Source organism: Colius striatus, chromosome 2 (genome assembly GCF_028858725.1).
Source record: "Colius striatus isolate bColStr4 chromosome 2, bColStr4.1.hap1, whole genome shotgun sequence".
NCBI classification, from domain to species: Eukaryota; Metazoa; Chordata; class Aves; order Coliiformes; family Coliidae; genus Colius; species Colius striatus.
The window spans coordinates 121,971,666-121,997,981 of record NC_084760.1 but is presented as its reverse complement, the minus strand read 5'-3'; the positions used below and the strand labels follow the sequence as shown (position 1 = coordinate 121,997,981).

General features: G+C 51.1%; 4 protein-coding genes across 11 annotated transcripts in view; 2 read left to right on the top strand and 2 right to left on the bottom strand.

Annotated features, from left to right (window-relative positions):
* The window catches only part of CFAP61 (cilia and flagella associated protein 61), a 111,623-nt gene extending 111,009 nt beyond the window's left edge, over positions 1 to 614 (top strand). The window contains exon 2 of the transcript XR_009818155.1: positions 528 to 614. The gene's annotated coding sequence lies outside the window, so the exon portion shown is untranslated. The remainder of the gene's footprint in view (positions 1 to 527) is intronic.
* RALGAPA2 (Ral GTPase activating protein catalytic subunit alpha 2) overlaps positions 1 to 26,316 on the bottom strand; it is a 121,218-nt gene that overhangs the window by 9,449 nt on the left and 85,453 nt on the right. For 4 of the 6 annotated variants that reach the window (XM_061989407.1, XM_061989410.1, XM_061989409.1 and 1 more), the window contains one exon: positions 8,399 to 8,520. The exons of 1 other annotated variant lie outside the window; for it this stretch is intronic. In XM_061989407.1, the coding sequence (XP_061845391.1) occupies positions 8,399 to 8,520 (122 nt within the window). Of the gene's footprint in view, positions 1 to 8,398; positions 8,521 to 26,316 lie in introns of those variants that run through there. One more of the 6 variants, XM_061989411.1, reaches the window with a different exon arrangement.
* The window catches only part of SLC24A3 (solute carrier family 24 member 3), a 343,101-nt gene that overhangs the window by 315,261 nt on the left and 1,524 nt on the right, over positions 1 to 26,316 (bottom strand). The window lies entirely within an intron of this gene.
* On the top strand, positions 1,016 to 9,656 carry LOC133624821 (uncharacterized). Of its 3 annotated transcripts, XM_061989421.1 has the most exons (7): positions 1,028 to 1,102; positions 1,330 to 1,616; positions 3,194 to 3,249; positions 3,448 to 3,595; positions 4,554 to 4,658; positions 7,384 to 7,455; positions 9,329 to 9,656. In XM_061989421.1, exons 2-7 carry the CDS (start codon positions 1,425 to 1,427, stop codon positions 9,374 to 9,376), a joined length of 621 nt encoding a protein of 206 aa, XP_061845405.1. In that variant the 5' UTR covers positions 1,028 to 1,102; positions 1,330 to 1,424; the 3' UTR covers positions 9,377 to 9,656. The 3 variants fall into 3 exon arrangements, with proteins under 3 accessions (XP_061845407.1, XP_061845404.1, XP_061845405.1); XM_061989423.1 differs by having other exon boundaries at positions 1,016 to 1,538; XM_061989420.1 differs by having other exon boundaries at positions 1,016 to 1,616.

Genomic DNA, 26,316 nt, shown 5'->3' with positions numbered 1-26,316 from the left:
TTCCCCAGGCAGGAAAGGACTACGGGCACTGGGCTCTGCAGAGACGCAGGCGCGGCCTCGGCGGGTCCATCGGTGAGCTGGGGGATCGCAGCGCAGGGAACCCCTGTGTTCCCGAGCCCAGGGGGCTGGGGCTGGCCTGGCACGGATGGTTCTCTCCGTGCCATCCCTGCCCACGGGTGTGTGTTGGGGAGCGCGGTGCTGAGCCACCCCGTGCCGTGGGAAGCTGCAGGCAGCAGCAGCTCTGAGGAAGAGGGGCAGGAAGGGCCCTGGCAGACGGGATCACCAGTAACCACAGGCACAGGGCTGAGCAGCACCAGCACCCCTGCAAGGCCACCTGAGCAGCTGCCTGGGACAGGCCACCCAGCCAGCAGGTAAAAGGGCTCCGGCTCGCTGATGACCTGGAGAGAGCAGGGCAGCAGGCCAGGCCCCTGCACCTCCTCCTCAATACCCTTCACAGGGAAGGGAAACAACCCCAAACACCTTGAGTTCTGCCTCCTTTGGTGACTCTTTCCACTTCCCTCCTGCAGCTTTGCCTCTATTTGCTGCCTGGACAACCTCTACCACTACAGTGCCTGGGACCTGTGACTGTGTCCTTCCCTTCCTACCTACAGAGAATGTCATGCAGACCTAGTAACAAACTCTATGCTGATGACTTCTTGTGGTGCCCTTCACATTAAGGGCAAGGCCTGTACTAGCAGAGGAGGGACTCAGCAGAGACGTTGCAGCCCTGTGTGTCTGAGCGCCACGTGCAGCCCGGCAGCAGCAGGTAAGGACGGCCAGCTGGTTCCAGCACTGCTGCCTCTCGCTGTGGAAGCAGCTGGGCAGGGGGCTCTGAGCTGCCAGCCTAGGCTGGGATTTTCCAAGTCCCACTTACTAGGAATTAATGTCTCAGTTTCAGGCACTGCTCAAACCCAACCCTTGGCACGTGCTGTAATGTCATGGCACAGCCACTCCTCAGATGCCTGCTTCTGCAACATCAGCTCTGTCCAGCTCCCTTCAAGATGTGAGGGAACTTCCACAGAACCTGGAGAGGCTTTTTCTGCACCTGCCAGCACAGAACTGACAGCCCAGCCTATGGATTCTCAAGGCACACACACAAGAGGTAAAGCCCAGGTGACACTAAGCCCAAGGGGATCACTGCTCAGTTAGCAGTGAGGATGTAAGTCTCAGACAGCAGTTCCTCCAGGCTTGCTTTTGTTTCTGTCAAATGACGTGTTTTAACTCTGGTCATTTGGAATATTCCTTTTGCTTTGAAGCTCAGCACCCAGAAAAAAGTGTTTTAAAAGAAGCCAAATTGTGTCTGTGGTATGTTTGACTATTTTCTGCCAGAAATGTGTGTGTAGAGGTCCAGAGACAAAAGCAAAGCATGTGTCAGCTCTTGAGCAGAAAGGCTGCAAAGGCTCAGCTGGATGTAAATAAGCAGCATGGCTTCCAAGGCTCTAACACCAGGGAACGCTGGAAACCTCTACGGCTCCTCAGCTCCAGCGCTGCTCCTGGGCAAGGCTCTAATACTCGTGAGAGGAGTCACTTATCACCAGGTACCACATGTGGGAGTGTTCCAGCACAGTTGTGCTGACGCTCGGCTGGAAGCGATGCTCGGCAGCGGAGCAGCGAAGGTTTGCACTACATCCTTCCTGATAACGTCAAGCATTATGCTTCATTTTCCAAATCATTAGCATGCACAAGAATGACCTCATGGTGAACAGATGCACTTGGATATGGCAGTGATTAGATCAGTCCTCTCAGCAGTCAAGTGTGCCCATTTCAATTAACCCTTTGAAGCGCTACCCGCATGTCTGTGCTGCTGAAAAGGAGGTCTGGAGGTTGCCTGGGAAGTAGAAATCTGCCCTTGTGCATCTGAAACCCTCAAACACAGATCTCTCTCTCTCTTCCTTTCTGGAGTATCTAACAACTTCCACTTGCTATGGGTTAACATGATTCTGGCTTCTGACTGTAAATGCAAAAACATCCCCAAAGCCAAATGCTCTTTAGGCAGCAGCAGAGGGAATTTACAGTTGGAACCTCTTGGATCTGCTTCTGCCCTTTTTATGTGGTGTTTGTTATTGTTTCTTTTTCAGGAGCACACAAGTACTTTGTTAAATACCTGTGTTTTCTTTTTGGCTGAGGGAGCAAGAACAGCAGAAGACAGCAGCTTAAAATCTCATCCTCTAAAAGGAGAGAAATCAGCAGAGGGAAAGGATGAGAATAATTCAATAGTGTTGGATTAACTGAGGATTTCCTGGGCTGACTCTCATACCCAGCCTAATTAAAATACAGCATGTAATGTACCAGTTGAACAACAAAGGACTGTATTCTCATCTCTTGTTCCTAATCTGCACATCCCCTAAATGAGTTCAGGGATGGCCATGCTGCCTCCCCGGCTGTCTCCTCCAGGCTGGAGGTACACAGGGCTGTGTGAGAGACATGGAGGGGAAACATGATGAAGTCAACTGCACTCTGTGTGTCTGTGAATGTCTGTCTGTCTTGTCTTGCTCTGTGCAGCTTCTGCCACTCGGGGCTCACTTGAAGCTGCTGCTGCTGCTTTTGGGTTATGGTTTGGCACCGACCCTCCCTTGTTCCCAGACCCAGGGCCCCGAGTGGGAATCCGGCAGCAGGTCAAGCAGCCGCAAACCTGCAGCTTGGAGCTGGCAGCACAAACCCGCTGTGGTTTCTAGGGAGTGTTTTGAGGCAGCCACTGCAGCGCAGCTCGTCTGTGCCTGCTGATGGCACCTGTGTGTCCCACCACGGCCAGGCCCCGCTGCTGCCTCAGCACTCTGCTCGGAAACCCCGGGCTTGCTTTGTTTGTGAGACTGGTATCTTTGGAATCGTGACACCTCCCTGCTTTCCCCTGCCTCTGCTGCTGCTTGCACCAGTTCCTGCCCCCTGCTCTGCCCAGCCGTGTCTCTTTCACTGCAGTGCTGTGCTTTTCTGGACGCAAAGCACTGCTCCGGCAGCCAGATCCCCGAGTTCTGTTTGTTCCCCCACCCACCCCTTTGGCATTTTATGTGTGGAGGGGAGCTCCTGGCGCCCGGGACACGCTGCAGCTTCTGTCGGGGCGGCCCCAGGAGCTGCGGCGCCTCCGCTGCAGCTGGAGTCTGGGATGCCGGAGGTCCCGGTCCCACTGCCGAGGGCAGCCTGGGTGTGAGCAGCTGAGGCGCCTGCAGGGGCCCTGCAGCAGTGTCTCTGTCCCCAGGCCATCGCACACTACGAGCAGGCGGCGGACTACTACAAGGGAGAGGAGTCCAACAGGTCAGTGTGCGTGGGACGGCGGCGGCCGGGGCCGCGTCCTGCCTGGCTCAGCCCCTCGCCACCCGTCCCTGCTGGGGAAGGCTCTCGTCCCTGGGCTGGCCTGGGGCGTGTGTGCAGGGTGCAGGGGAGGGAGGGAGGGGGCGGTGTGTGCCGCAGCTCTGTGCTCGGCTGGAGCCCAGCGTTGCCTTTCCCTCTCAGTCTTGCACGGCAAAAAGAAGCTTCTCCTGATGTTGAGCTTTTTGGGTCCCGCTTTCACGCACAGCTGGTGCTTGTGGAGGTCCTGGGGGATGGATGCTCCCTGAAGCAGCTGAAGCAGTATCAGAAGGCCATAGAGATCTACGAGCAGGTCAGTCGGCTCAGCTCTGGCTGGGCTCCTTGATGGGGCACTTACACGAGCTGCTTTGCTCCTGTGCTTGAAGCAGTTGGTTTCGTGGGCCAAGGGTTTGTCTTCTCCCCAGAGTTGGGATGTGTGTGGAGAAGGGTTGGGGGAAGCAGGCAGGGAACTGGGCACTGATGCCGCTTGTGAGTGGATCTAGATGGACCTGCTTTGGATCTAGGTGGGACCTGCTTTGGCAGGGGGCTGGACTAGATGATCTCTGAAGGTCCCTTCAGACCCCTGCCATGCTGGGGTTGCTGCTGGGGTTGATTCTGTCATTGCAACGGGCCAAGAGCTTGTTTTGCCCCTGAGTTGTGATGTGTGTGCAGAAGGGCAGTGGGAAGCAGGCAGGGAACTGGGGACTGGTTCTGGGTGGGAGTGTATTTACACAGACACGTGTCAGAATATTGGCTTCCAGGCTTTTGCTCCTTTGCTCTGAGTTGGTTTAATGGTTCAGGAGGAATTTCTTTGCTGTCAGGCATTGGAACAGCTGCCCAGGGAGGGGCTGGAGCCACCCTCCCTGGAGGGGTTTCAGAGCCGGGTGGGTGTTGCACTGAGGGCAATGGGCTGGTGGGTGATGGGGCTGGGACAGAGGCTGCACTCCATGGGCTGAAAGGGCTCTGCCAGCTGAAATGAGTCTGAGTCCATGACTGATTCTATGTGGAGTCCATGATTGATTCCATGTTTCTAATGGGCCAAGGGTTTGTTTTGCCCCTGAGTTGAGATGTGTGTGCAGAAGGGCAGTGGGAAGCAGGCAGGGAACTGAGGACTGGTTCTGGGTGGGAGTGTATTGACAGACCCTTGTCAGAACGTGCTCTGCAGGGTGCTGCTGCACAGAGCCGTGTGCCGGCACCCAGCTGCCCCGGGCTGGATGCAGCTGCGGGTGCTGTGGCTGCCTGTGCTCAGGGGGTGCTGTTTGTGTGGCCAGGTGGGGACCAACACGATGGACAACCCTCTGCTCAAGTACAGCGCCAAGGAGTATTTCTTCAAAGCTGCTCTGTGCCACTTCATCGTGGATGAGCTGAACGCCAAGGTCAGTGCCTCAGGGCCCCTCCTGTCCTGCAGCCTGAGGCTGCCATGTGGCCTGTGTACTTGTGGGAGGTGTGGTGCAGATCCCATGTGGCCTGTGTACTTGTGGGAGGTGTGGTGCAGATCCCAGGTGGCCTGTGTACTTGTGGGAGGTGTGGTGCAGATCCCATGTGGCCTGTGTACTTGTGGGAGGTGTGGTGCAGATCCCATGTGGCCTGTGTACTTGTGGGAGGTGTGGTGCAGATCCCACGTGGCCTGTGTACTTGTGGGAGGTGTGGTGCAGATCCCATGTGGCCTGTGTACTTGTGGGAGGTGTGGTGCAGATCCCATGTGGCCTGTGTACTTGTGGGAGGTGTGGTGCACAGCAGGGAGGGCAGTGGAGTGCTGAGGAGGGGAAGGAGCAGTGGTTGCTGTGTTGCAGCTGAAATATTCCCGGGCTGAAGAACGTGGTGCAGTTCCCCTTCCCTTTCTTTCCCCCTTCCCTTTCTTTCCCCCTTCCCTTTCTTTCCCCCTTCCCTTTCTTTCCCCCTTCCCTTTCTTTCCCCCTTCCCTTTCTTTCCCCCTTCCCTTTCTTTCCCCCTTCCCTTTCTTTCCCCCTTCCCTTTCTTTCCCCCTTCCCTTTCTTTCCCCCTTCCCTTTCTTTCCCCCTTCCCTTTCTTTCCCCCTTCCCTTTCTTTCCCCCTTCCCTTTCTTTCCCCCTTCCCTTTCTTTCCCCCTTCCCTTTCTTTCCCCCTTCCCTTTCTTTCCCCCTTCCCTTTCTTTCCCCCTTCCCTTTCTTTCCCCCTTCCCTTTCTTTCCCCCTTCCCTTTCTTTCCCCCTTCCCTTTCTTTCCCCCTTCCCTTTCTTTCCCCCTTCCCTTTCTTTCCCCCTTCCCTTTCTTTCCCCCTTCCCTTTCTTTCCCCCTTCCCTTTCTTTCCCCCTTCCCTTTCTTTCCCCCTTCCCTTTCTTTCCCCCTTCCCTTTCTTTCCCCCTTCCCTTTCTTTCCCCCTTCCCTTTCTTTCCCCCTTCCCTTTCTTTCCCCCTTCCCTTTCTTTCCCCCTTCCCTTTCTTTCCCCCTTCCCTTTCTTTCCCCCTTCCCTTTCTTTCCCCCTTCCCTTTCTTTCCCCCTTCCCTTTCTTTCCCCCTTCCCTTTCTTTCCCCCTTCCCTTTCTTTCCCCCTTCCCTTTCTTTCCCCCTTCCCTTTCTTTTTTTTTTCCTTCCACCGCTCTTTCCACATGCAGTTCACACCCATGTGCTGTGTGCCTGAGAGGCTCCTGCACTGTTCCCCACCTTCTCCCCCAGTCACAAGTGTGTAAGTGCCCTTTTCCCACACTTTCCCACCTCAGCATCACCCCCCATCACAAGTGTGTAAATGGCCTTTTCCCCCTCTCCAGTGTCTGTGCCCCCACTCGCTGCTCTCAGTTAACTCTTTCAGTGCTGATGTGTCCATGCCTCAGTCTGTTCTCCCCTGACACCCACCCCCACCCCACCCTGCCCCATCCCCCCCGCCTCTGCTCCCCTGCCCTGCCACCCCCATCCCTCTCCTGCCCACCCTGCCCGTCCTGCGCTGTCCCTTGCTCCCCCTGCCCTGTGGCCCTGACGCTGCTGCTGTCCCCAGGTGAAGGAGTTTGACTCCATCTCCCGCCTGGACCAGTGGCTCACCACCATGCTGCTGCGCATCAAGAAGTCCATCCAGGGGGAGGGGGACGGTGACCTCAAGTGACCCCAGCGCTGCCCCAGCCCCCAGCCTGCAGCCACAGCCCCCATCTGTGCCCTCCTCCTCCTCATGCTGACCCATCCCTCGCCACTCTGTCCCTTCAGCCCTGCCCAGGGTTGGCTGGGAGGCTGCTGCCCAGCTTGCTTCCTCCTGTGGTTCCAGGCTGCAACAATCACACCTGACATCACTCTTACCACTCACACAAATCACGATTCCAAATCAATACAATTGGAGAAGATGTTTAAGACCAACATATCCAAGCCCAACACTAAACGCACCCCTGGCTCTCCTCTACATCTTTGGTGTCTCTCGGGAAGGTGACACACACACACAGGTACAACTGATTGATTCCACAGTGTTCTGACAGTGGGAAACACTTTTGATCTTTGGTGTATACGAAATCTATCCCAGGCTGCAGGTGTGCCTGGGGGATCTGCACATGCATCTGTCCTTGCCTGCCCCACCAAATTAGCGTCACCTAGGAGCACTGTGTGCTGGAAGGAGGAGAGAAAGCTACATACCATGATGCACAGAGCGAAACATTTACAATCTATCACTGTTGCTGCTATTACAGTTGCTGATGCAGCAGCAGAGGCAGGATCCCAGTGCACACAGCCACGCTGCCACTGCACCTCTGTGTGTCTGTCCTGGGCTCCTGGCACAGCACCGACAGGAATTTGTTTCACAGCTGTTCTGCTTTTTAATGTAGGAAACATTAATTCAAAGCTTTAAGTTTATAAGCTTTCCTAATGTTGTTTAATATTCCAGTTCAGCAGAGGCCATCCCCGTGTTTCCTGACACCTGCCCAGGAAGCTGAAGGCACGATTATGTAAATGGCCCTGGTCCCCTCTCCTGCTGCCAGTGCTTATCTGCACAGCCTCCTGCCTGCTGCTGCTGGCCACCACGCAGCCCTTATCTCCCCAGCACGCTCGGGGCGTCAGGCCTGCAGCCAGCCACCTCACACAATGCTGCTGGGCCTTTATTTGTAACTCATTTATTCGCTGCTTTTCATTTCTTCTTTCGTTTGTTTCAGTTTAGATGGAAGATACTTGCTAACAAGTCAGGCTGCAGAGAAAGAACAGCTGTCCTGCAACATCTCATACAGGTTTGGAATGATTCTATGATCTGAAGGAGGAGTGGGGAGTAATCAGAAAGGGCCACTGTAAAAAGGGATTAAGGAATTGCTGTGCTGGAGTCCACCACACAGAGACTGTACACTTCTGAGGGGCTGGAAAAGCAAATCTCAAGGGTACCAGCAATCTGCATTTCAGAGCCAATGTTTCCTTGCACAGGATGTTCATTTACACTTGTTTCAAACAGCAAAGCAGTGAGTGGTTCCTGTCTGCCTGACTGCACCACACTAACTTAACACCTCAGCAGGGCACTCAGAGTTCATCTGATGGCTGATGATCAGCAGTAAGGTGTGTGTGTACACACACATCTACCTACACACACACATCTACGCACCCACCTGCATCCATCCGTGTGTTAAACCCAGGCAGGTTCTGGGCCAGGTGCTGGAAGGAAGCCTGGCATTTGCTCATGTCTAGCGCAGGACAGCGTCAGCACACTGCACACTGCTCTGATTGCCTCACAGAACACCGTCCTCGCCTTTCCCTTGCATTAATCCCTGACCCTGGTATCTCAGCAGCATAATCCCCATTTAGCATTAGCAGCAACGGCTTCTACTGCGAGGAACTACTTTTTGATAAGTAAGCACCGATCCAGACACAGCTTTTGAACAGCATATTCCCAGCTCAGCAAGAAGCCCACACTCCTGAATGAACCAGAGCACATTACTGAGAGAAAGTTCATTAACCTTGCTGGATGCGGGGGTTAACAGGATAGCTGAAGAAAGGAGCAGAGTGAATAGCCCTGATGCAAAACAAATTAAAATGAATGTCATCGTCCCTTTTGATATTCATTAGTTGATTCAGAGGCAGAATGGCCGCCTTAAATTTGCAGGCATTTATCTACAAAAAACAGGTGTACATCTGCTGCTCAAGTGCTTCTTAGTGCTAAAGAGAAGAATAAGTGCAGGGACTCACCAGTTCCTCCGAGGGAGTAGCTGGGAGAGGGAGAGAAGACCTGAGCGGCAAAATCCTCAAACGTGGTGACTTCTTTGTGGTTCTGGATTATTGCTTCGAGGTACAGAGCTCTCTCCTCGTAGCTGCAACGATGGGTTAAGGAAATTCAACGCTGTCACCCAACCCCCACCACCGGCAGCGCTTCAGACAGACCCACACCAGCAGGGCCAGGCAGGCAGGACCGGGTGGGAAAGGGGCCCAGCAGGGCCCAGTGCTGCCTCACAGCTCTGAGCACCAGCAGCCAGGAGTGGAGTTGCCTTCCCGTTCAGGGTAATGCCTTTTAAATGCATGAACGAAACGCAGCCCTTCAGCAGATAGGGCAGATTGCTGAAGTCACCCAGGGCAGAAACAGCCCCCCCAGGCTGCAGGCTTGCTTTACCAGACAAGCTGTGCCCCTGTGCAGAGTTTCTGGGACATGATATTCCTGTTGCCATGACTCTGGCAGACTAGAAAAGTGAGTAGATGGGAGAAACAAGGTACAGGACAAGCTCCCTCACATATTTATCTGGTCACAGTACTTCTTAGAAGAAGTTAAGGGTGAGGAACACAATTCCTGAGAGCAGGAGGCGTGTATTTAGGGCAGGTGCTGGAAGGTGGAACCTCCAGTATCCCAAATAAATGCTGCACGTTGGAGAAATTCAGCCCACAACCCACACGCATTATAGTCTGCGTAATGCAGGCAACAAAGCAATCTAAAATCAAGACTATTGCCTTTTAATTAAAACTCGGCACCCTGGAACACACAGCATTCACATGTGTAATCAAAAACCAGTCACCAATAAAACTTACAAGCGTAACAAGCTGAAGCAACTTTCCAGCTGTCTTAATAGGACCCCTGCTTGCGGCGGCCTTTCACAGCAGAGAAAGCAAATCTTTCCCTTTTGTGTGCAGCTTCTGTTTTCTCAGAAGGTGAATCATACACTTCCAATAACAGGATAACGTCTGAAACACATCTACAATGGGCTGGAGAACCTCACGTATGACTCTGTGAATTCACGCTTGCCAGAGCTGGTAGGGCATCTCATTCTCCATCTCCTCCTTTAAAACAAAAGTTCCCAGATGCTCATTGTGTGTATGAGGGGGAACTGCATTCTAACTCTGCGAGACTGTTGTGCTGGAGCAAAGGCCAATTTACATTCAGAACTCGGGAGTGGTGAGAACACCACGGTGACAACAGAGCAGGTGAGGACATTTGAAATTGAAAAGCATTACTAATTAACTCTGAAGTGTCATTTGTGACTTTCATGACATTAAGAAAAACCACTCTGAAACAGGGTTTAAAAACCCATCAGAGTACCGGGGTACTTAAACACAGGACAGGATGGTGGAGTGTTCTACCTGACGGGATAAACAAAGCGAGTCATAATGGCGCGGCGGGACGAAAGCGGGAAAGGGAGTTTTGCTGCTGATGCTAGCAGAGAGCGACTGATATGTGATAAATCTTCTTATAAACTTCCCGTGGAAGCCTGAAAAAGAAAATCAATACCTAGCATGTCGAGCGTTTGCAGCTGCCGCCAGCGCTCCTCGCCTGCAGCGCTCAGCCTCCCGTGGGCAGGCGCGCGAGGCCGCGCTGCTGCCCGCACCAGCGCCCGCCTCCCCATTACGGGCTGAACTCCTGATGACTCTTGGTAATGAATAGGCTGCCAAACTTCCTAGGAGAGGAGGCACACGCCTGGGCCCTATTCTAAAGGGACTGACGGATGCCATTCACTTCTCATTATGAAGATGCTCATTGTGCCTGGCTGTTGCCAGGGCCCGGCGCGGGCCGAGGGGCTGCGGGGCCGTCTGGCCAACAGCCCCCGCGCCACGGAGCCGGCACGTGCTGGCGCAGCGGGAGCAGCCCCGGCGTGACAAATCGCTCAAAGGGCCCGGCCACAGCCGCGCCTGCGGCCACCTGAGCCCAGCCCGAGCCCCGGTGCCGCAAGCCCCGCAGCCTCCCAACAGCCTGGCTGCACACGGCTGACACAACTGCACCACAACTGCTGCCACGCAGGTAGTTTGTAACCATGTTGCTAAACGGTGCGCGGAAAATAACAGGTTGGCTTTTGCAGCCCATCAGAGGCTTGTTCTTTATGAGACAGGAGATGTTCCCCCAACTACAGGGCCAAACAGCTGGGCAGCTACAGGGAGAGGCATCTGAGAAATAACAACACACTGAGCTGCTTAAGCCAAGGTCCAGAGAGCTGTGCAAATCCATCAGCAGCTTTAGAGGCGTAGGAGGAAGGTCCCAGGTCTGCACTGGTCTTGCAGGTTAAAAAGCTAAAAGCAGTAGGTGCAAACACCAGAGGCTCAGCAGAAGATCACTGCATGAACCAGCTCTGCTCCAGCACCCCCTGCTCAGCTCAGCTCAGCTGCTGCCCAGCGCCCCAGTGCGCCTGGCAGCACCAGGCAAGCAGCGAGTGAGATGTTCCTGCTCCTTTTCACTTACAGCCTACTGTAAAAATCAAACTACCCTCTGCTCTGTTTGAGGACATCCACATCTTAGGGAAAACAGGCTGGATTCACTAAAAGAAGTCAACCACAGTTGTACCAAAGTTTAGGGATTTTAAGGGATGTGTTAGGAACTTGATAAACAAGCTGTAAAGAACTCCCTGAAAAACACCTCCAGCCTGTAGATACAGGTCAAGAAAGCACTGCCTGACATCACACACACCATCTGAGCTCTCACACAAAACCTTTCTTCTGTCACTTGCTCAAGTGGTGTTTCCTGTACTCAAACAAACCCACTGTTGCTACTCAGCTGTATTAATGTCAGACTCTCTGCAGGCATCTGCAGTGCCAAGTAGGGTGTATTGAGCATCCAAGAAAACCACACACACAAAGAGTAACAGTGTAGGAGAGATGAAGGCAGAGGATGAGGCTCAGCTTTTCAACACCATTTGTCCAGGAGCAGTCTGAAACCGATTTTCCACTGCAGCCTCAAGAAGCTTCGCATTTACCACGGTGTGAGAACTCTTCCACCCAGACATCCCCCAGTGCAAACCACAGCCCTGGGACGCACGCTGTGCCTTCAGCCTCCAGGCCCAGTGAGGCCATTTTACCTCCTCACACGTGGCTCTGGTGTGGTGTCTGTGCTCGGGGCTGAGCGGGGCAGCAGGAAGCCCCGAGTCCCCGGCTGGTTTTTCTGCAGGAGCCTCGGCTGCTGAAGGGAAGCATGCAAATCATGCTCTGAAGGCAGCCTGGCTGCAGAGAGGATGGGTTATGATCTTGAACCCTACCCCAGTGAAGGAGCTGGACAGCTGGCTTCCCTGATTAACTAAGCCCCCATTTATCTGAAGGTTTTGGGCGTCCCCTGAGATCTTCAGATAAATGGAGTTATACCAGACATTCAAGGGAGCTGATCAAAAGCAGCCCCTTTAATATGTATGGCAATTTGACCCAGCTCTTCAACGACTGCATTATTCTACATTTTGCCTATACCAAGGCAAAACCCCAGAGCAAAATCTTTTCAGCAGGCACAGACATTTTTGGTTTGTGTATGAAGTGACCTAGAGGGCCATGGCAAGGTGTGAATGACTGACCACGAATACACATGTAACTGTGGAGAGCTGGAATTCAGCTTCTGTTTGAACACAGTGAAATCTCAGTATCTGCATGTTGTGAGCTTTTACAACTGTCTATCAGTTTATCAATTATTTCACTAGTCCAACCACACACTGCAAGGTGTTTGAAACAAACCCCATTAAAACAGTATTTGCCAGAAACTGTGTCATCTTCGTGCGAGCAGCAGGCTGGCCCATGGAGCGCTGTGGCGAAACACAGGCGGGACCCTCCTCCAGATGGAGGATCCAAAAGCAGACAAAAGGCAGATTTGTTTCTGAGAATTCACCAGGGAGCAGCCAGTGCACAGCTCTGACCTACAAGCATCACTTCAGCATTTAGCCTCTACAACACAGAGCCAGTTTCAGAGACACAGACTCTGAAAAGCCTTCAAACTCATCATCTGGGTCCTGAGCCATGCCGGAGCCAAGGTCTGTCCCAGTCTCTGCACACACACAGAGCGTTAAACCACAAGTGACTCCCTGTTCAGAAATGGGGGATACATGGAAGAGCACTACTCAAACAAATCCTGGAAAGTCAGAACTTTTGCTTATTGACCTGAACTCTGTGCTGACCTCCAGCCAAAACACCAGCTGCCCTGGCTGCTGGGAGGGCAGCAGCTCCGCCACACACTCACTCTAGAAAATACAGACTTGCTGGCAACATTTACATTGTATCACCACTGTATGGAAACACAGCAAACAAAAGACACTTGAGGGGCTTGTGAACAGGCAGAGAGGGTCTGACTGGGCACTGCCAGGGCTCGCTGCCCACAGCCTGCCCATGCCCAGGGGCTCTGGTCCCCGCACCGGACCCCAGCCGCTCGGGTCTGCGGGGAGCACACGCTGCAGGGCCTGTCCTCTGGCACCAGAGGGACTGCCAGGGAACTTAACGCAGACTGTTGGCATGAACCTACTGCAATTCCCATCTGTGATGCGAATCCCACCCTGAGAAGAGCTTTCAGGGCATCTGGCCAGTGGAGAGGCTGAAAGGATAACGGCAGGCAGCTCTTTCCAGCCCACTGGACATCAGGCTGTCTGCATGTCCATGTGCCAACTCCTTCCTCCACCCAGCCAGGGAGATATGAAGGAAATCTCTGGACTTGCTGCTCAATGTGAGAAAGCACGTTTCCCAAACCTACACTTGGGCCCTCCAGCTCGTACAGGTGGTCACACAGGTAGCGTGTGGACAGGAGAGGGAAAACCCGCTTGGCAAACCGCTGATTCCTTGGGCAGGCTTGACAGGCAGAGGAAACACAAGGCTGCCTTGAACTCCTGTGCTACTGATTGCCTTTTCAGGACTTCAGTACCTAAGAACTACTGAGAAGTCATTTCTGACCATTACAGGCATTTCAGTATCCTCCTAATTTGCATCATAAGAACCACAGAGGGTTCCACAAAAAGGGTTTGCTCTGGTCACCATGGCAGCAGTTTGGAAAACAAACAAGAACATAAATGTTTGGGACTTACCGAAGAAGAACAAAGCAGGGACCATAAAACTGAGGTTAACATAAATGTATGGGTAGATTACCTTTACACACCTAATTATCCTCCTTAATCTCCAAGCAGGACAGAGTTACCGTGTGTTTATCATGTCCTGATGGGCAATTGCAGTGTGAAACTCAATCTGCTCAACTGGAGTCACCATCATTAACGGTCTAGTGACTGCCACTCCTGCATCAATTTCACTGCAAACTTTTGGGGGAATTTTGGTAACGTACACCCTTCAGTGAACAGGTGCAATTAAGCTGTGCCTGTCAGCAGCTGCACATCTATGTGCTCCTCCTCAGCCGAAGCATCTGCCACTGAAACTCCTGGAAGCGAGGCGTTATCTGAACTCAGTCAATGTAAGAGGGACAAGACATGCACTGGCCCAGGCACCGTGCAACTGAGCAATCCCAACCAACGGTTTTGTGCGGGGGGAGCCTGGCTGCGGGCCCCTGGTCAGCCCCCACGGCCATCTGTCTGCGGTGCGGCGGGGGGCTGGGCTCCGCGCTTCCCTCGCCGGAGCGGGGCTGGCTACTGCCAGGGCTGCTGTTCCTCCTCCTTATCCAGAACGGGCAGATGATCCTCCGCTGCCAAAACCAAGAGCTCATCCTCTCTGCGGCATCATTTCCCTCTGCCCTGCCACCCCTCGGTGCAGACCCGCACAGACGGGCAGCTCGCTCTGACTGCTGCGCTGGGGGGGCTGGAGGAGGGATTTGCAGCTGCGGGGCACGGCTGGGGCCCCGCACACCCCCTGTGCAGGCCACTGGCCCTCACTGGACCCCACAGGCACAGACACGTTTTCTAATGGGTTCCTGGTTTGCCAGGCGTGTGCCCGGCGCCTGGAGCTCTGCCACCTCCCTTCCCGAGTGGGGCCTGGGTCTTTGCAGAGCGTTACAAAAGAACCTCTGTCCTGATGGATGGAGCTGGGGCTTCAGATACTGCCACAACACAGCATAAACAATAACCTGTAATTGCTTCAAGTAACACGGCAGCCTGCTACAGTGTTTTCCAGCATGCTCTGTGCAGCACATTTGTCTCCTCACAGACAGTTGCCATTAATTGCTTTAAAGAGGAAAGTGAAACAAAACAAGACCAGGTTTCACACAGCTCCAAACCACCTCTGTGGAAAACAAGTAACCTAACAGCAAAATCACACTGAAGGTGCCCCTAAGCAGGCAGCTCCATCTCACTGCCCTGGGCAGAGCTCTTGGCTCCCCAGGGAGCACGTTGCCCAAGGTGTGCTGCAGCCTCCAGCCTGGCAGAAGCTCACGAATACTGAGAGTACAAGGCACGTTAGTCATGTCAAGGGCTTCAGGGAACAATTGTGCATTTGCTATGAATAAGGCAGAAAACAAGCTTTCATCTTAAACTGCTCATCCTCCTCTTCCTCATGGGAAGCCCCTGGGAGCAGACACGTTGTGCCATCACAGACCCATCAGCAGGAGTGAAGGAACAGGGGCCACTCTCCTGATACAACACAGTCCTGTACTTCAACAACACTCAGTTTACCCCTACCTGAAGCTTTTATTCTAAGAGTACCTGTGATGATGTGCTAGCAGGTATTCCTGTTTGTACAGACACCTGCTCTGTTGGAACAAACCCCTGCCATGAATTTTAAGTGCAGCTCATCTCCCTGATGAGCTTTGTTTTCGCTGAGACAGTTCCAACACAGCCGAAACGCAGCCCTACAGCGCTGCACAAACCAGCAGCAAAATACCACACGTGCCTGGGAGAATGGCCCAAACAGCCAGCCCTCTGCATAACCAAGGTCCACTTAGCAGCTGCACTCCATGCTCCACTGTCCTGATAACGCTTTGATTAAAATATTTCAATTGATTAAAATGATGACATAATTGCCTACTATCAGTCAGTGCAGCAGAAGGCCCAACTGGCTAATCATTCCACAGGGCACACAAAGATTTAACCACCAAGAAGCCATCTCTGAGAGATCTGTACTGTAAGAACTATGGTGACCTCAGTTACACAAATGTTTGGCCAGCAAATCAGCGAGGCATGATCCTCCCAGCATTTGTTTTTTCTGCAGGTATCCATATAGCTCCCTGTCCAGTCCTGCTCACGTCAGACTGAAAGTTACCTTCCCAGTGCTCTAGAGAAGATGCAGAGGACCTCTCTCCTGAGGGCAGTGGGGTGAGTTATCTTCTGCCTATGTCCTCCAGCAGGAAAGAACTTACCCAGGGAAAGAACCTGGAGATTGCAAAATTAAAGATGGGTGGGAGAAGCTCCAAGAGCAGAGGGTGGAGAAGACCTGCTGGTGTTTCAAGGCAGCATAGGCCGCAGGGAGAGGTGGCCTTTCAGAAGAACCTCGTTAAGGCAGAGCCTGGTCTCACCTTTGCCCACGTCCCGAGTGGAGCTCATGCCAGGGAGCTGCCGTCACGCAGGGCCCTCGCGCGCAGGGCGAGCAGCAAAGCTGCCCGAGGACCGCACAAGACAAATCCCCAGGTTGTGTTTTCAGCGAGATCATTAGAACACCGTAGCTGTCCCACTTTATCAGTGTATGTACAGCTGCCCATGCTCATGTTCTGCAATTATCTGGCTTGTTCCACAAGCGGGGTGATCATCAAGGGATAAATAACTGGAGGAAAGGTCACATGTTACCAGCAATGCTTCCCCTGTGCTTTGTTGCAGTCTTAGTTTTATTCAAACACTAACAAAATGCACCTATTTCTGTCACTCTACTAATGAGCTGTTACTTTTGGACATCTTAGGAAAAGGGCAAAGGTACAAAGGTTCAATTATTTGTCATTTACTTAGGCCTTCCAGTTCCTTCAAATTGGCTGCTTGTACACAGAGGGATGATGTACTATCCTTGCTCTGCTGTCGTTAGCCACACACCAGCAGTACTCCCCCATCACTTTTATTATCCTCTTCATCTCAGCATATGTGTGTTACGGGGAAGGGGAGGCTCCTTTTGAGAGTCGGAGTATTTTGCCACTAAACCAGGATTCTAATACTTTGCTGTTTGGGAAGAGCAGCAGCAGGCTTCACCCTGCCCGCCTTTGGGAGGGATGATGAAACTCCCAGCAGCTTTTATCAGGCAAATTGTGGAGCACTTCTGAAATCCCCAACCCTGTAATAACAGCAATGAGGACCAACTAATACAAAGCCAGATGCAAGGCTGTCAGCCCATGTCCTGCCCTGACATGCAAGTCCTTTCAAGCGGCTGCAGAAATGACAGCTTATGAAGACAGACACTATGCTGCAGTAAAAGCCTCCCCAAAACTTTGGGGAGAAGAAATACTCCCAGGCCTGTTGGCATTGGGTGGGGAGCATTTGCAATTCTCGCTCTTGGGAGCCCCCAGGAGCAGAGGCAGTTCAGGAGCTGGCAGTGCTGCTTTGGGGCTACAAGCCATAGCTGCAGGGTTTATCCGCACCGTGCCTCTGCCTCCTGCCTACGCCGGGCGCCTGCAGATCGCGCCCTGCAGCAGCCTCACGAGAAAAGACCCTCAGCTCACTAATTCCTGAAGCATGTGTGGACCAAATATTTAATTAAAGCCGGAGCTGGAGCGTGCTGTCACACAATATAGCTTATCTGAATGTGCAACATAAAGACATTGTGGGCCAGGGCTGGTGATTAATTCCCTGCTTACAGATGGCCGAGCCACGTGGCTGTTATTCAGCGCGTCCCGAGCGCCGAGCCTCGCCGGCAGGTTGGATGACCTAATGGAAACTAAAGGACCAGAACATGCCAAGCGAGAAACAAACAGCTACATCCGCACGAATACGTTCAATCTGCCGAGGAATGCTCTGCTGCTTTCACCTGCTTTGCATGGAGCACCCTGTGCCACTGCTACTCACTCCTTTCAGTATCCAGAGCAGCACAGCTACATCCCAACATTTCACACCAAAGACAGAAAACCATACAGAGCAGGAGTGTTACTGCCTTCATTTTACAGAAGATGTAGGTACAGAGAGACTGAAATGTGTGTTTAGAAGTTACACAGGATGATTTTGGGGTAAGGAACTAGAGAGTAACTCAGGTCTCAATGTTTTTTTCCTTAACAAATTCCCTGTCTCTCCTGTTTTGGTGATTAACCCCCTGTTAATTACACGGATTTTAAACTCTTCTGCTAACTGCTACGTTTTAGAGAGACAAAAGTGACTTGAATTAGGATTTTTTAACTGAAAAGGAATTCTGTAGTTTTAAATCTTAGGCAGAACTTGTTTGATGTTACAAAGCTGGAACCCCTCTGCTTGCTGAGGTAAAGCACCCAGCTCTGGTACAGCAGCAGACCGCAAAACGGCCAAACCTTGCGTCAGTCCCACACTTGAGCACCGTTAGCGCTGGGCCACGAATGGGTATCGACTGAGGAACCCAGCTCAGGGGAGAAGCAACAACAGTTTTTCTGGTAGCTTACTGTTTGCCTTTGACAGCTGCTGGAAACTGCTTACACCCTGGAAATATTAATAGTCTTGATGGAGATAAGCGAGGCAGGCAGCATCGGGAGAGCTGTTTATCACATGGCTCTCCTGTGCGGCTGCAGCTTCCTCTGGACAAGGCACTTAATACAATTTGGTGCTAAAACACGCACAGCAGACGCTGGAATGTTCACTTGGAGCTGTAACAGAGGCTCTGAGGTGGCAGCACGGTGAGGGCAGTGAAAGCCTCACACCTCCTGGTCCAGCACCGGCAGCTTTACGCAGCCACAGCCGGAACCTGACCAGTCACACTGGAGGGAGGAGAGACTCTTTCCTCTTTCCAACAGCCCCCATTCCAGTGAGTTATGCCTCTGTACCTCATGGTCAGATTGCTCTAATGCCCTGCATGTCTACTTCTACCCTCAGGGCACTCAAAAATAAAGCTGGCACAGAGTGCTGCTGCTCCCAGTACACAGCCAGCCAGCGTCATCCCATACAGGGGTGTGTCCTTAAACACATGCACAGACCCTTCTTGGTATATTTTAACACTACTACACTCACTGCCATCAGGTTCTCAAATCCAAGCATATTCACCTCAAGTCAGAAATGTCATCACACCAGCACACTGCCTCTTAAAAAATTCAAGTGCCACAGCAGCTCTGCTCCTCAGCCCACTCTGTTACACAGTGCACCTTGAGAAAGGGTACAGGTCACTGCATTGCTCCAGACTCTGTATTTTCAATCTCCATCAGAGCAGTATCAAAGTGAATACACCATTAAGAACCTCCTAGGGTAGTGGCACACTCAAAACCACTCAAAAGCTGAATGTATCAGCAACAACCAAGTCACTCTCAGCCTGGAAAATTAAACAGCCAGAGACAGGGGAAGAGGGATATAATGACAGATCCACAACTCAAAATTCTTGAGAGCTGTTCATCAGGCTCACAAGACAATTAAGTAACTTGCAGGGTAATTCTGCTGCAGTAAATCAGAAGCCAACTTCTGTCTCAACATTGCATTTAAATGTAAGAGAAGGCAAGTAGAAATTACCAAAACACTTCCCTGCACATTCGCTTCAGAAATCTGGAGGCTTTGGAAGCTGGAAAAGGGATAATTGCTGACAGCTTAAAGGTGCAAAGGCGGGAAAACACTTGCAAAACAGCTGACATAACTGAGGAAATGCTTCTGGATTTTAAATGGATGGAAAGGAAAACTAACTCAGCTAGTTTTGAATCAATCTTTTCACCCAGTGAGAGCAACAAGAAAACTCACCTGCATCCCACACACATCTTGTTGATGGGAGAGCCTATGGCTTAAGTGAAGGAGTGAAAAGTCCCTAAGCCTGATGAGGGGTAATGAACCGAAACCTGCATTGCTCACGAGAATCTGATACTCAGTGTATCGCTCTCACAAAGACAGTGGGTTTCTCAGCATTCAGTGGTGCTATTTACAGCTCTCCAAAGTTAAATGTTTTCCCAATGTAAAACCTTGTAATGCTTCATGTCTCTGAAAAGATGAGACTTTACAGCCATGAAGCAGTTACAAATGGTTACCAATACTGGCTGTCTTTGGAAGAGGACATACTATAAAGCATCTTAATACTTAGTCTAGAAAAACACAAACTGAAATACCTTTAATCACCCGTGTCCCTGTCCACCTACCCTGGAACAAGTGCAGAGACAGTGATTTGTAAGAGCACGCACTGTCCCTGGGCCCAAGGGCTCTGTGTGCACGAGACCGGCCGCGCTGAGCTGCTGACGAGCAGCACATGGACATATGGGGTTCCTGGAACTGACTGGTAGGAGATTTTGCCTCCTGTCACACACGTGCAAAGGTCACCTTTGTGCCTTGCATACAACCGAAGGTCTAGCAATCTCTCCTTCAAATTCCCACTCTTTGACTACAGGGAAATCTTTTCAGTCGCGTTTATAATTGCATTTTTCACCCACTGATGATTAACAAACCCTCCCTGCCAGTTTGGTAACGGTGTGAGGACCAGGCAGCTACTGCAGCAAAATATAATTACACAAAATAGTTTCTGCCTTTCTAGTTTATTATGGATCTTTTCATTATTTCTGAGACTAAGTGGCTCAGTTTCAGGCCTATTATACTTGATAATTTACATTCATTACAATCAGGGATAGGTAACTGTGGGGCTTATTATCACATCCATTATGAGTGACACCATTTGCAAGATGCTCAACACTAAATGTACTTGTTGCTGCTGTAATATGGGCTGGGAAATTGCTCTACATTAGAGGACAGGAAGGAAAAACAAATTAGAAAAAGACCACCAAGGAATCAGTGGGGAGGTTTAAAATGATAATCTAAGTGTTGCAGATATCCCGAAGCAGAGCAACCCCCGGGACTGAGCAGGGCATTCCTGGGCACAGGGCTCTGACTAACAGACACAACACATCGAGAAGCATCTCCTCAGTCTGATTTTGTGACCTGTGAGGCCAGGAGAGCTTTGTGACACTTCTGTACCACCCCCTCGTCATTCCCTACCAGCCCTCGTAAATCTTGCTCTACCTGCCCCAGGCACAGGGTGGGGGCCGGCAGCCCTCTCGCTCCTCACAGCCCTTGCAGCCCTCCCCTCCTGCTCCTGGCAGCCCTCGCCTCGGGTTCCCTGGCGCAGCCGTGCGGGTTGTAGCCCTGCGCCCCTCGGCACACCCGGCACAGCACCTGGTGCTGCGGGCCGGAGCCCTCCTTGGCAGCTGACTGCCAAATCTCCCTGCCAGGTGGCTGCACTTCAATCGCACTTGCTAGGCACTGCAGGGTTAACAAGTATCCCGAAGAAATCTTTTATTCATATAACACAGTATGCCTTTTGTTGATCTTTGAATGATGTTGCCTAAAATCCATTAAATTAAACCAGCCTTTCAAGCACACAGCCTGCAACAGGTAGAGCAGGACGTACCCACCGCCGTCTGCTCGGGCAGCACTGCCACAGGCACGCAGCCCTTCCAGGAAAATCTGATCCTCAAAAGCAGGTGATTTAGCCAGCATTTAAAGTAATGTTTTATTTTTCCCCCTGGAAGTGACCTCTCGGCAGGGGAATGGAGCCCCCTTTCACTGCACAGCCCAGGCAGCGTGCACCGTGCCATGTCTCTCCCATTCCCCAAAGGCGTAAATCAAAACTCTGGGGCACGTTTATGAAATCTGCTTTTTCACACGTAAAGTGGGGGTGGGGGGTGAGCAAGGAGGGCAGGAAGCAAAACTAAACACAAGTAACTCCTGCCCGAAAAGGCAGGTGAATGCAACAGCTTCACTGCTGTGAGGTGCTCCCCAATGTTCTACTGGCCCTCAAAACGTTTCACCACAGGTTTTCAGTAACTCAAGTTGGCTGTGGAGTCTTATCATCACATTTGTTATTGAGGCAAGAACGAGTTACTGACTGATCTGTACAATACACTGTTTAAACAACCACATTCGACATTCAAGACATGTTGGTGAAAATGGGAGAGAGCACTAGGGAGGGTGCCAAAGGGCTGTTTGGCCAGCTGGCTGTGCAGTCCTAGCTGACAGTCACTACCTTAATGCTTAGGGACTAGTCAGTTTTAAACTAACCTTAAAACATATGTGAGAAAAGACACAATCAGCAAACAGACTATTGCATACAGGTAACACGATGCACAGAGGAGCAAACACAGGGCTGCTGAAAACTGCCCGTAGACAGCACAACAGAAAAATGACTCTGTGTACAAGGAAGGAGTTACAGAAATGATGTGAAGGGCTTTGGAAACATCAGCAAGGTGGCCAGAAAGAACAGCTGACGAGCCACTGCAGCCTTCTCCGATCAGGGCTTTTGGTCTGTCTTTTCAAATGAAAAGCTATTAAAGCATGCTGCAGCACTAGAGACAGGCTAGAGTTGGGCCATGGAAGCTGCATGTCACAGAGAGAGCCATCCCCATGGGGGAGATCCCTGAGGTGCTCAGGAGACTGGGGTCACACTAGATAATCTCTAAAGGTGCCCTGCAACCCTACCATTCTGTGATTCTGTGAGATACACCAGGGAATGAGCCAGCGACCAACTCCAGTGCACACACAATGAGGCACGGGCACAGGCTTTACACTGCTGCCCATCACCTGGGTGTCTGGGCACGGGGTGTGCACTGCCACTGGGACACAGAATACACTGCTGCCCATCACCTGGGTGTCTGGGCACAGGGCGTGCACTGCCACTGGGACACAGAATACACTGCTGCCCATCACCTCGGTGTCTGGGCACGGACTGTGCACTGTCACTGGGACACAGAAATTAACCCCATCTGAGATGGCAAATGAGTGCTGCTGTGGAGAAAGCCACGGTGCAGAGTAGAAATCCTTCACGAGAGCCTCCTCTGCACACATCGCCTGAGAGCCAGCACCAGGCAGGAGAGGTGGATGACAACTGGTGACAACTGTGCAGCTCAGGGCCCTTCTCTCCAAGGCTATGAAAAAACCCGCCTAAGACCCTCAGTGAAAGAGAGCAGAGCTGTTCTGCTCTGCACAGCCCTTTCCATCTGCTTCCTGCCAGACCTTTTTGACACATCTCATTCTCCAGACAGCACAGAGACGCTCTTTTGTGCCCTGTGCTGAAGATGGCCACAAATCACCAAAATGGGCTGAGCCCTCCCCGGCACGTGCCTTGAAGCATCCTCTCCAGCTTTACAGACTGGAAGAAGGATGCTGACAAAATGTGAGGAGCTAAACACCCGGTGCACAAGCCTCTGTGGCAGGCCCAGGAGCCAGGCTGTTTGGCCAGCTCCAGGACACGAAAGGTGTCCAGGCTGCACAGCCCTCATCACAGAAACAGACTGAGCCACAACTCTGTTTTCCTCCTGTTCTTGCCTTCCACCGAAACACATCATTGCCTTGGTGTTAGCAGTGAAATACCTGCCCAGACATAAGTTTTCTGAACTAACACCTTTCAATTAACATGTCATTTTTAATTGCAGTGAGAAGTGATATGAGGAGCAGTTTGGAACACGTCCTGCTTTACCCAGCCCTTTCGGCTTTTCAGAAGCTGTGGTTTTGTACTGCTTGAGGAACACGACAAGCTGCTAAGCACACTGGAAGACACTTTCTGAGGCAATATTCATATCACCAGAGACGAGTTCGTGGTTATTTATCTTGCTCTCTCCAAACTCAACCACTGAATTTCACTCAGTTTTAAAAGGAAGGTGGTCACTCCGTTGTCAACTGTTCTGTCTTCTACGGAAGATAACCGGCACGGAAACAGCTCCTGTGCAGTTATACACCAGCACTTCCCACAGCTACCTCCATGAGGAATTTGGTAGGCTATTTCCTCAGAGCCAGTTACAAAAGGAGAATCAACATCTCTGCAAAAGTAGGAGCAGCTATGAACAGCCCTTCTCCATGCAAATTTGTCAGTACGACTGTGTCATGACCTACACCAGTCCCCTGCTACGTGAGCTGTGAGTGTGTCCTGTGAGCAGCCTCCAAAATTTCATCCCTTGGCTGGAAAATATCCACTGAAACACAACATGAGGCCATCCAAATAATTTCACTTGCTAAGTAACTTTGGAAATACATTACAGCCTTGTCTTCGAGAGTGATTTTAACAGGAGCACGGTGCCTACTGCCGAGCTTGCTTTCAGTTTCCAACCCGAATGCTGTGACCTGGTATAACAGCAGTAACACTGACACACAGAAGTGGGTTATTTGAAGTGAAATATTTGGCTTTCTTGCAACATCTGTTTTCAATAAATGCCTTGGCATTTGTCTGTGCAGGCACACTGCTATCTGATCCTGGGGTATAATGCCATTAATATTACTGCATATTTATATTACGCTACCTTGAGCAAAGTTGGGCTACCAGGGTATTAGAATCTGCCTACACCAAGCAGATACTGTTCTGCAGCTCTAAACAATGACCAGCACTTCGGAATGAAAAGAGAGAAAGTGAGCATTAGCACATCAAAGGCCTCTCTCTGAAAGAAGGAAAAAATGCATGATGCACACTTTAATCTTTCTGACAATCTATGCATGGACTGAACTGAATTCTGTTTTCCACACAAATGTGAATGCCTGATAGGAGGACATCTTTACCACAGCAAAAGGGACAGAGAAGGACGTGCTAGCCCAGTCTTTGAACTTCTAAAATGCGGATTAACACGCAGTCACATTTAACAACTGAGAGAACGTCCTTCTGATCTCTCTTAATAAACCCAAACAACCTCAAATGCATTTTACAGGCAAAGTACAGAATAACCGCTGTAAATATTTTAATCTTAAAATAAATAAAAAATAAGAAACTAGTGGCAAACAAAAGACAAGACTGACATCTTCATCTAAATGCCTATCGCTTCAAGTCAGCTACTGACTGTAGAACAGCTTTAAGTGTAATTCACTTCATTAGCACTTTTATTTAGCTTATTAGGGGGTGGATGAGACCTGTGCTTACAGGTTTAAAAGGAAATATTGCTAAGATATGTACACAGCATAGAGATTACACTAATCATGCCCATTCTGCAGCAGCAAGCACAGGGATGTGTGCGCTTACATCTGCCTGCATTGCAGAGGGCTTGGGTCAGTCAGCCAGGAGAAGCAGACACTTAGGAGCTGCTCTGAGCCAGACAGCTCTCTATTTAGCAAAGTACACTGACAGGCACTTCCAGAAAACACGAGCACACTCCAACAGCAGGATCCTACCAAAGCCTGAGAGACCACCCGGCGACAGGGCTCTCCACACCCTCTCCACCCAGCCATCACCACCTGCAGCCTCACCCCGTACACCCAGGCAAAGCTTACTTGCACTCTGTTCCTTTAAAGCAGCAGCTAAAAGGAGAGTATAGGTAATGAGAACTCTTTAAGTGTGTTTTTTCACCAGATGCACCCTGTAAGATGGTGCAGCAGTTGTGGAGGATTGCTGCAAGATAGTTACTCAGGGCCACGCATCCAGATGGACCTGCACCTGCCTGCCGAGGAGCGAGAGGGATAACGAGCAAGGGCAAGATGCTTCTCCTTCCTTCAACAGGATGCTCTGTTTGCTGCTAAAATTTCACCAAGACTGTCTGTATGTCCTTTTCTGCCGACAACATGTGAAAACATTGACCTCAAACGCTTGTGAGGAGCAGGAAAGGAATTGCACAGAAACGACATCCCAGAGCTTTCTTCCTGGAAACAGAAGTACCTCCTCCTAACTACCAGCTTGCAAAGGAATGGCATGATTTTATAAACAAGCTTTATTAAATGCACATGCTGAATTAATTTGTTCCTAAAAGCAGCCTAATTCGTTTGGTTATAATTGAATCACAGCCAGCAGAATGACATCTCAGAAGAACTTGAGTAAGACCGCAGTAAGATCACCAGTGGGGAAGGGGAAGGTGCCAACACCGAGTCTCACGCGCCTGATACTTCACACAAACGGGTACATTCCCAAACAGAACACCTGCACTCCCCTAAAAGCTTGAGCAAAACCACATGTTCTCCCTGCAGATATGTCAGCGACCTGAAAGTTAAACTGCTTCAGTTGCGAAAAGGAGCAGCAGCTCACACCTGACTTGGCCCAATTGGGCTGTGAAAGCGTGGGGTGAGAGGATGAGCCAGCACACAGAAACACTGCAAAAGGAGTTTAAAATAACTGTTTCAGAAATGCCTCTTTTAGGGCCGTGAAACACTAAATGCTCATGGTAGAACTGGTCCAAGAGGACACTGGTGTACAGGAAACCCACAACAAAAGATTAACATGGCCAAGGACTGTGGTGATGTAGAAAAGTCTGCCTGTGCCTTACCTGAGACACTGGGGATGCTGCAGAACAGCAAAGAGGTGCAGCAAACCCCAAGAGCTCTTCACACTTACTTTGCAAGCCATGTGTGAAATTTAGCACGTGGGGAATAATGTTCCCTCCTCTGAACATGGTGGTTCAGCCCCAGACCCAAGACTTTTGTTTCGCGTCATATTTTGCCTCTCTGGGATACAGCCTTGCTGAAAGCAGCAGCCCAAACGCATCCTGGGGGAGGAAAGAATGCCCAGGCCAGACAGATGGTCTGCCTTTGGATGCTGAAAAGGACTTTGAAGGAGTGGAGTAGTATGACTTAATTCCTGTCCTGAATATTTAAGGTAAACACAGATCACTCCAGACGAAGTAAAGCACAGCTACGGTGCCACAATACTGTGCCATCGCTAAAAGCCAGCAACGGATCGCGAATGCGAGGACGCCTGAGGACAGGGCGTCCTTTCTATCCTTTGTTCATCTCTCTGGCTCCAAAGTGGGGCAAGGCAGTCGTTTGACATTCACAGTCACAACTACTGGACTAGACATTCCTGACACACAGAAGTCTTCTAAGTCTGCTTTTCTGATAAATCCTGAGTATTGCAGCTGCTGTTGGACCAGGGAACAGAAACTTACTTCCCTGTTTAAAAAATGGGACTGTTCATTCATTCTGCACAAACTGCTGACTCAGAGTGTTACTGCACAGTCAAAAGGCACAGAGGTGAAGCAGCAAAGCACTCAAAGCACTTAGGAA

What these genes read in the sequence shown, in the direction of transcription:
- LOC133624821 (XM_061989420.1), top strand. Translation starts at nt 1,425, where the DNA reads ATGGCTTCCAAGGCTCTAACACCAGGGAACGCTGGAAACCTCTACGGC. An exon ending in TCGGCAGCGGAGCAGCGAAG is followed by an intron (nt 1,617 to 3,193) that starts GTTTGCACTACA and finishes CTCTGTCCCCAG; the next exon opens with GCCATCGCACACTACGAGCA. An exon ending in CCATAGAGATCTACGAGCAG is followed by an intron (nt 3,596 to 4,553) that starts GTCAGTCGGCTC and finishes TTGTGTGGCCAG; the next exon opens with GTGGGGACCAACACGATGGA.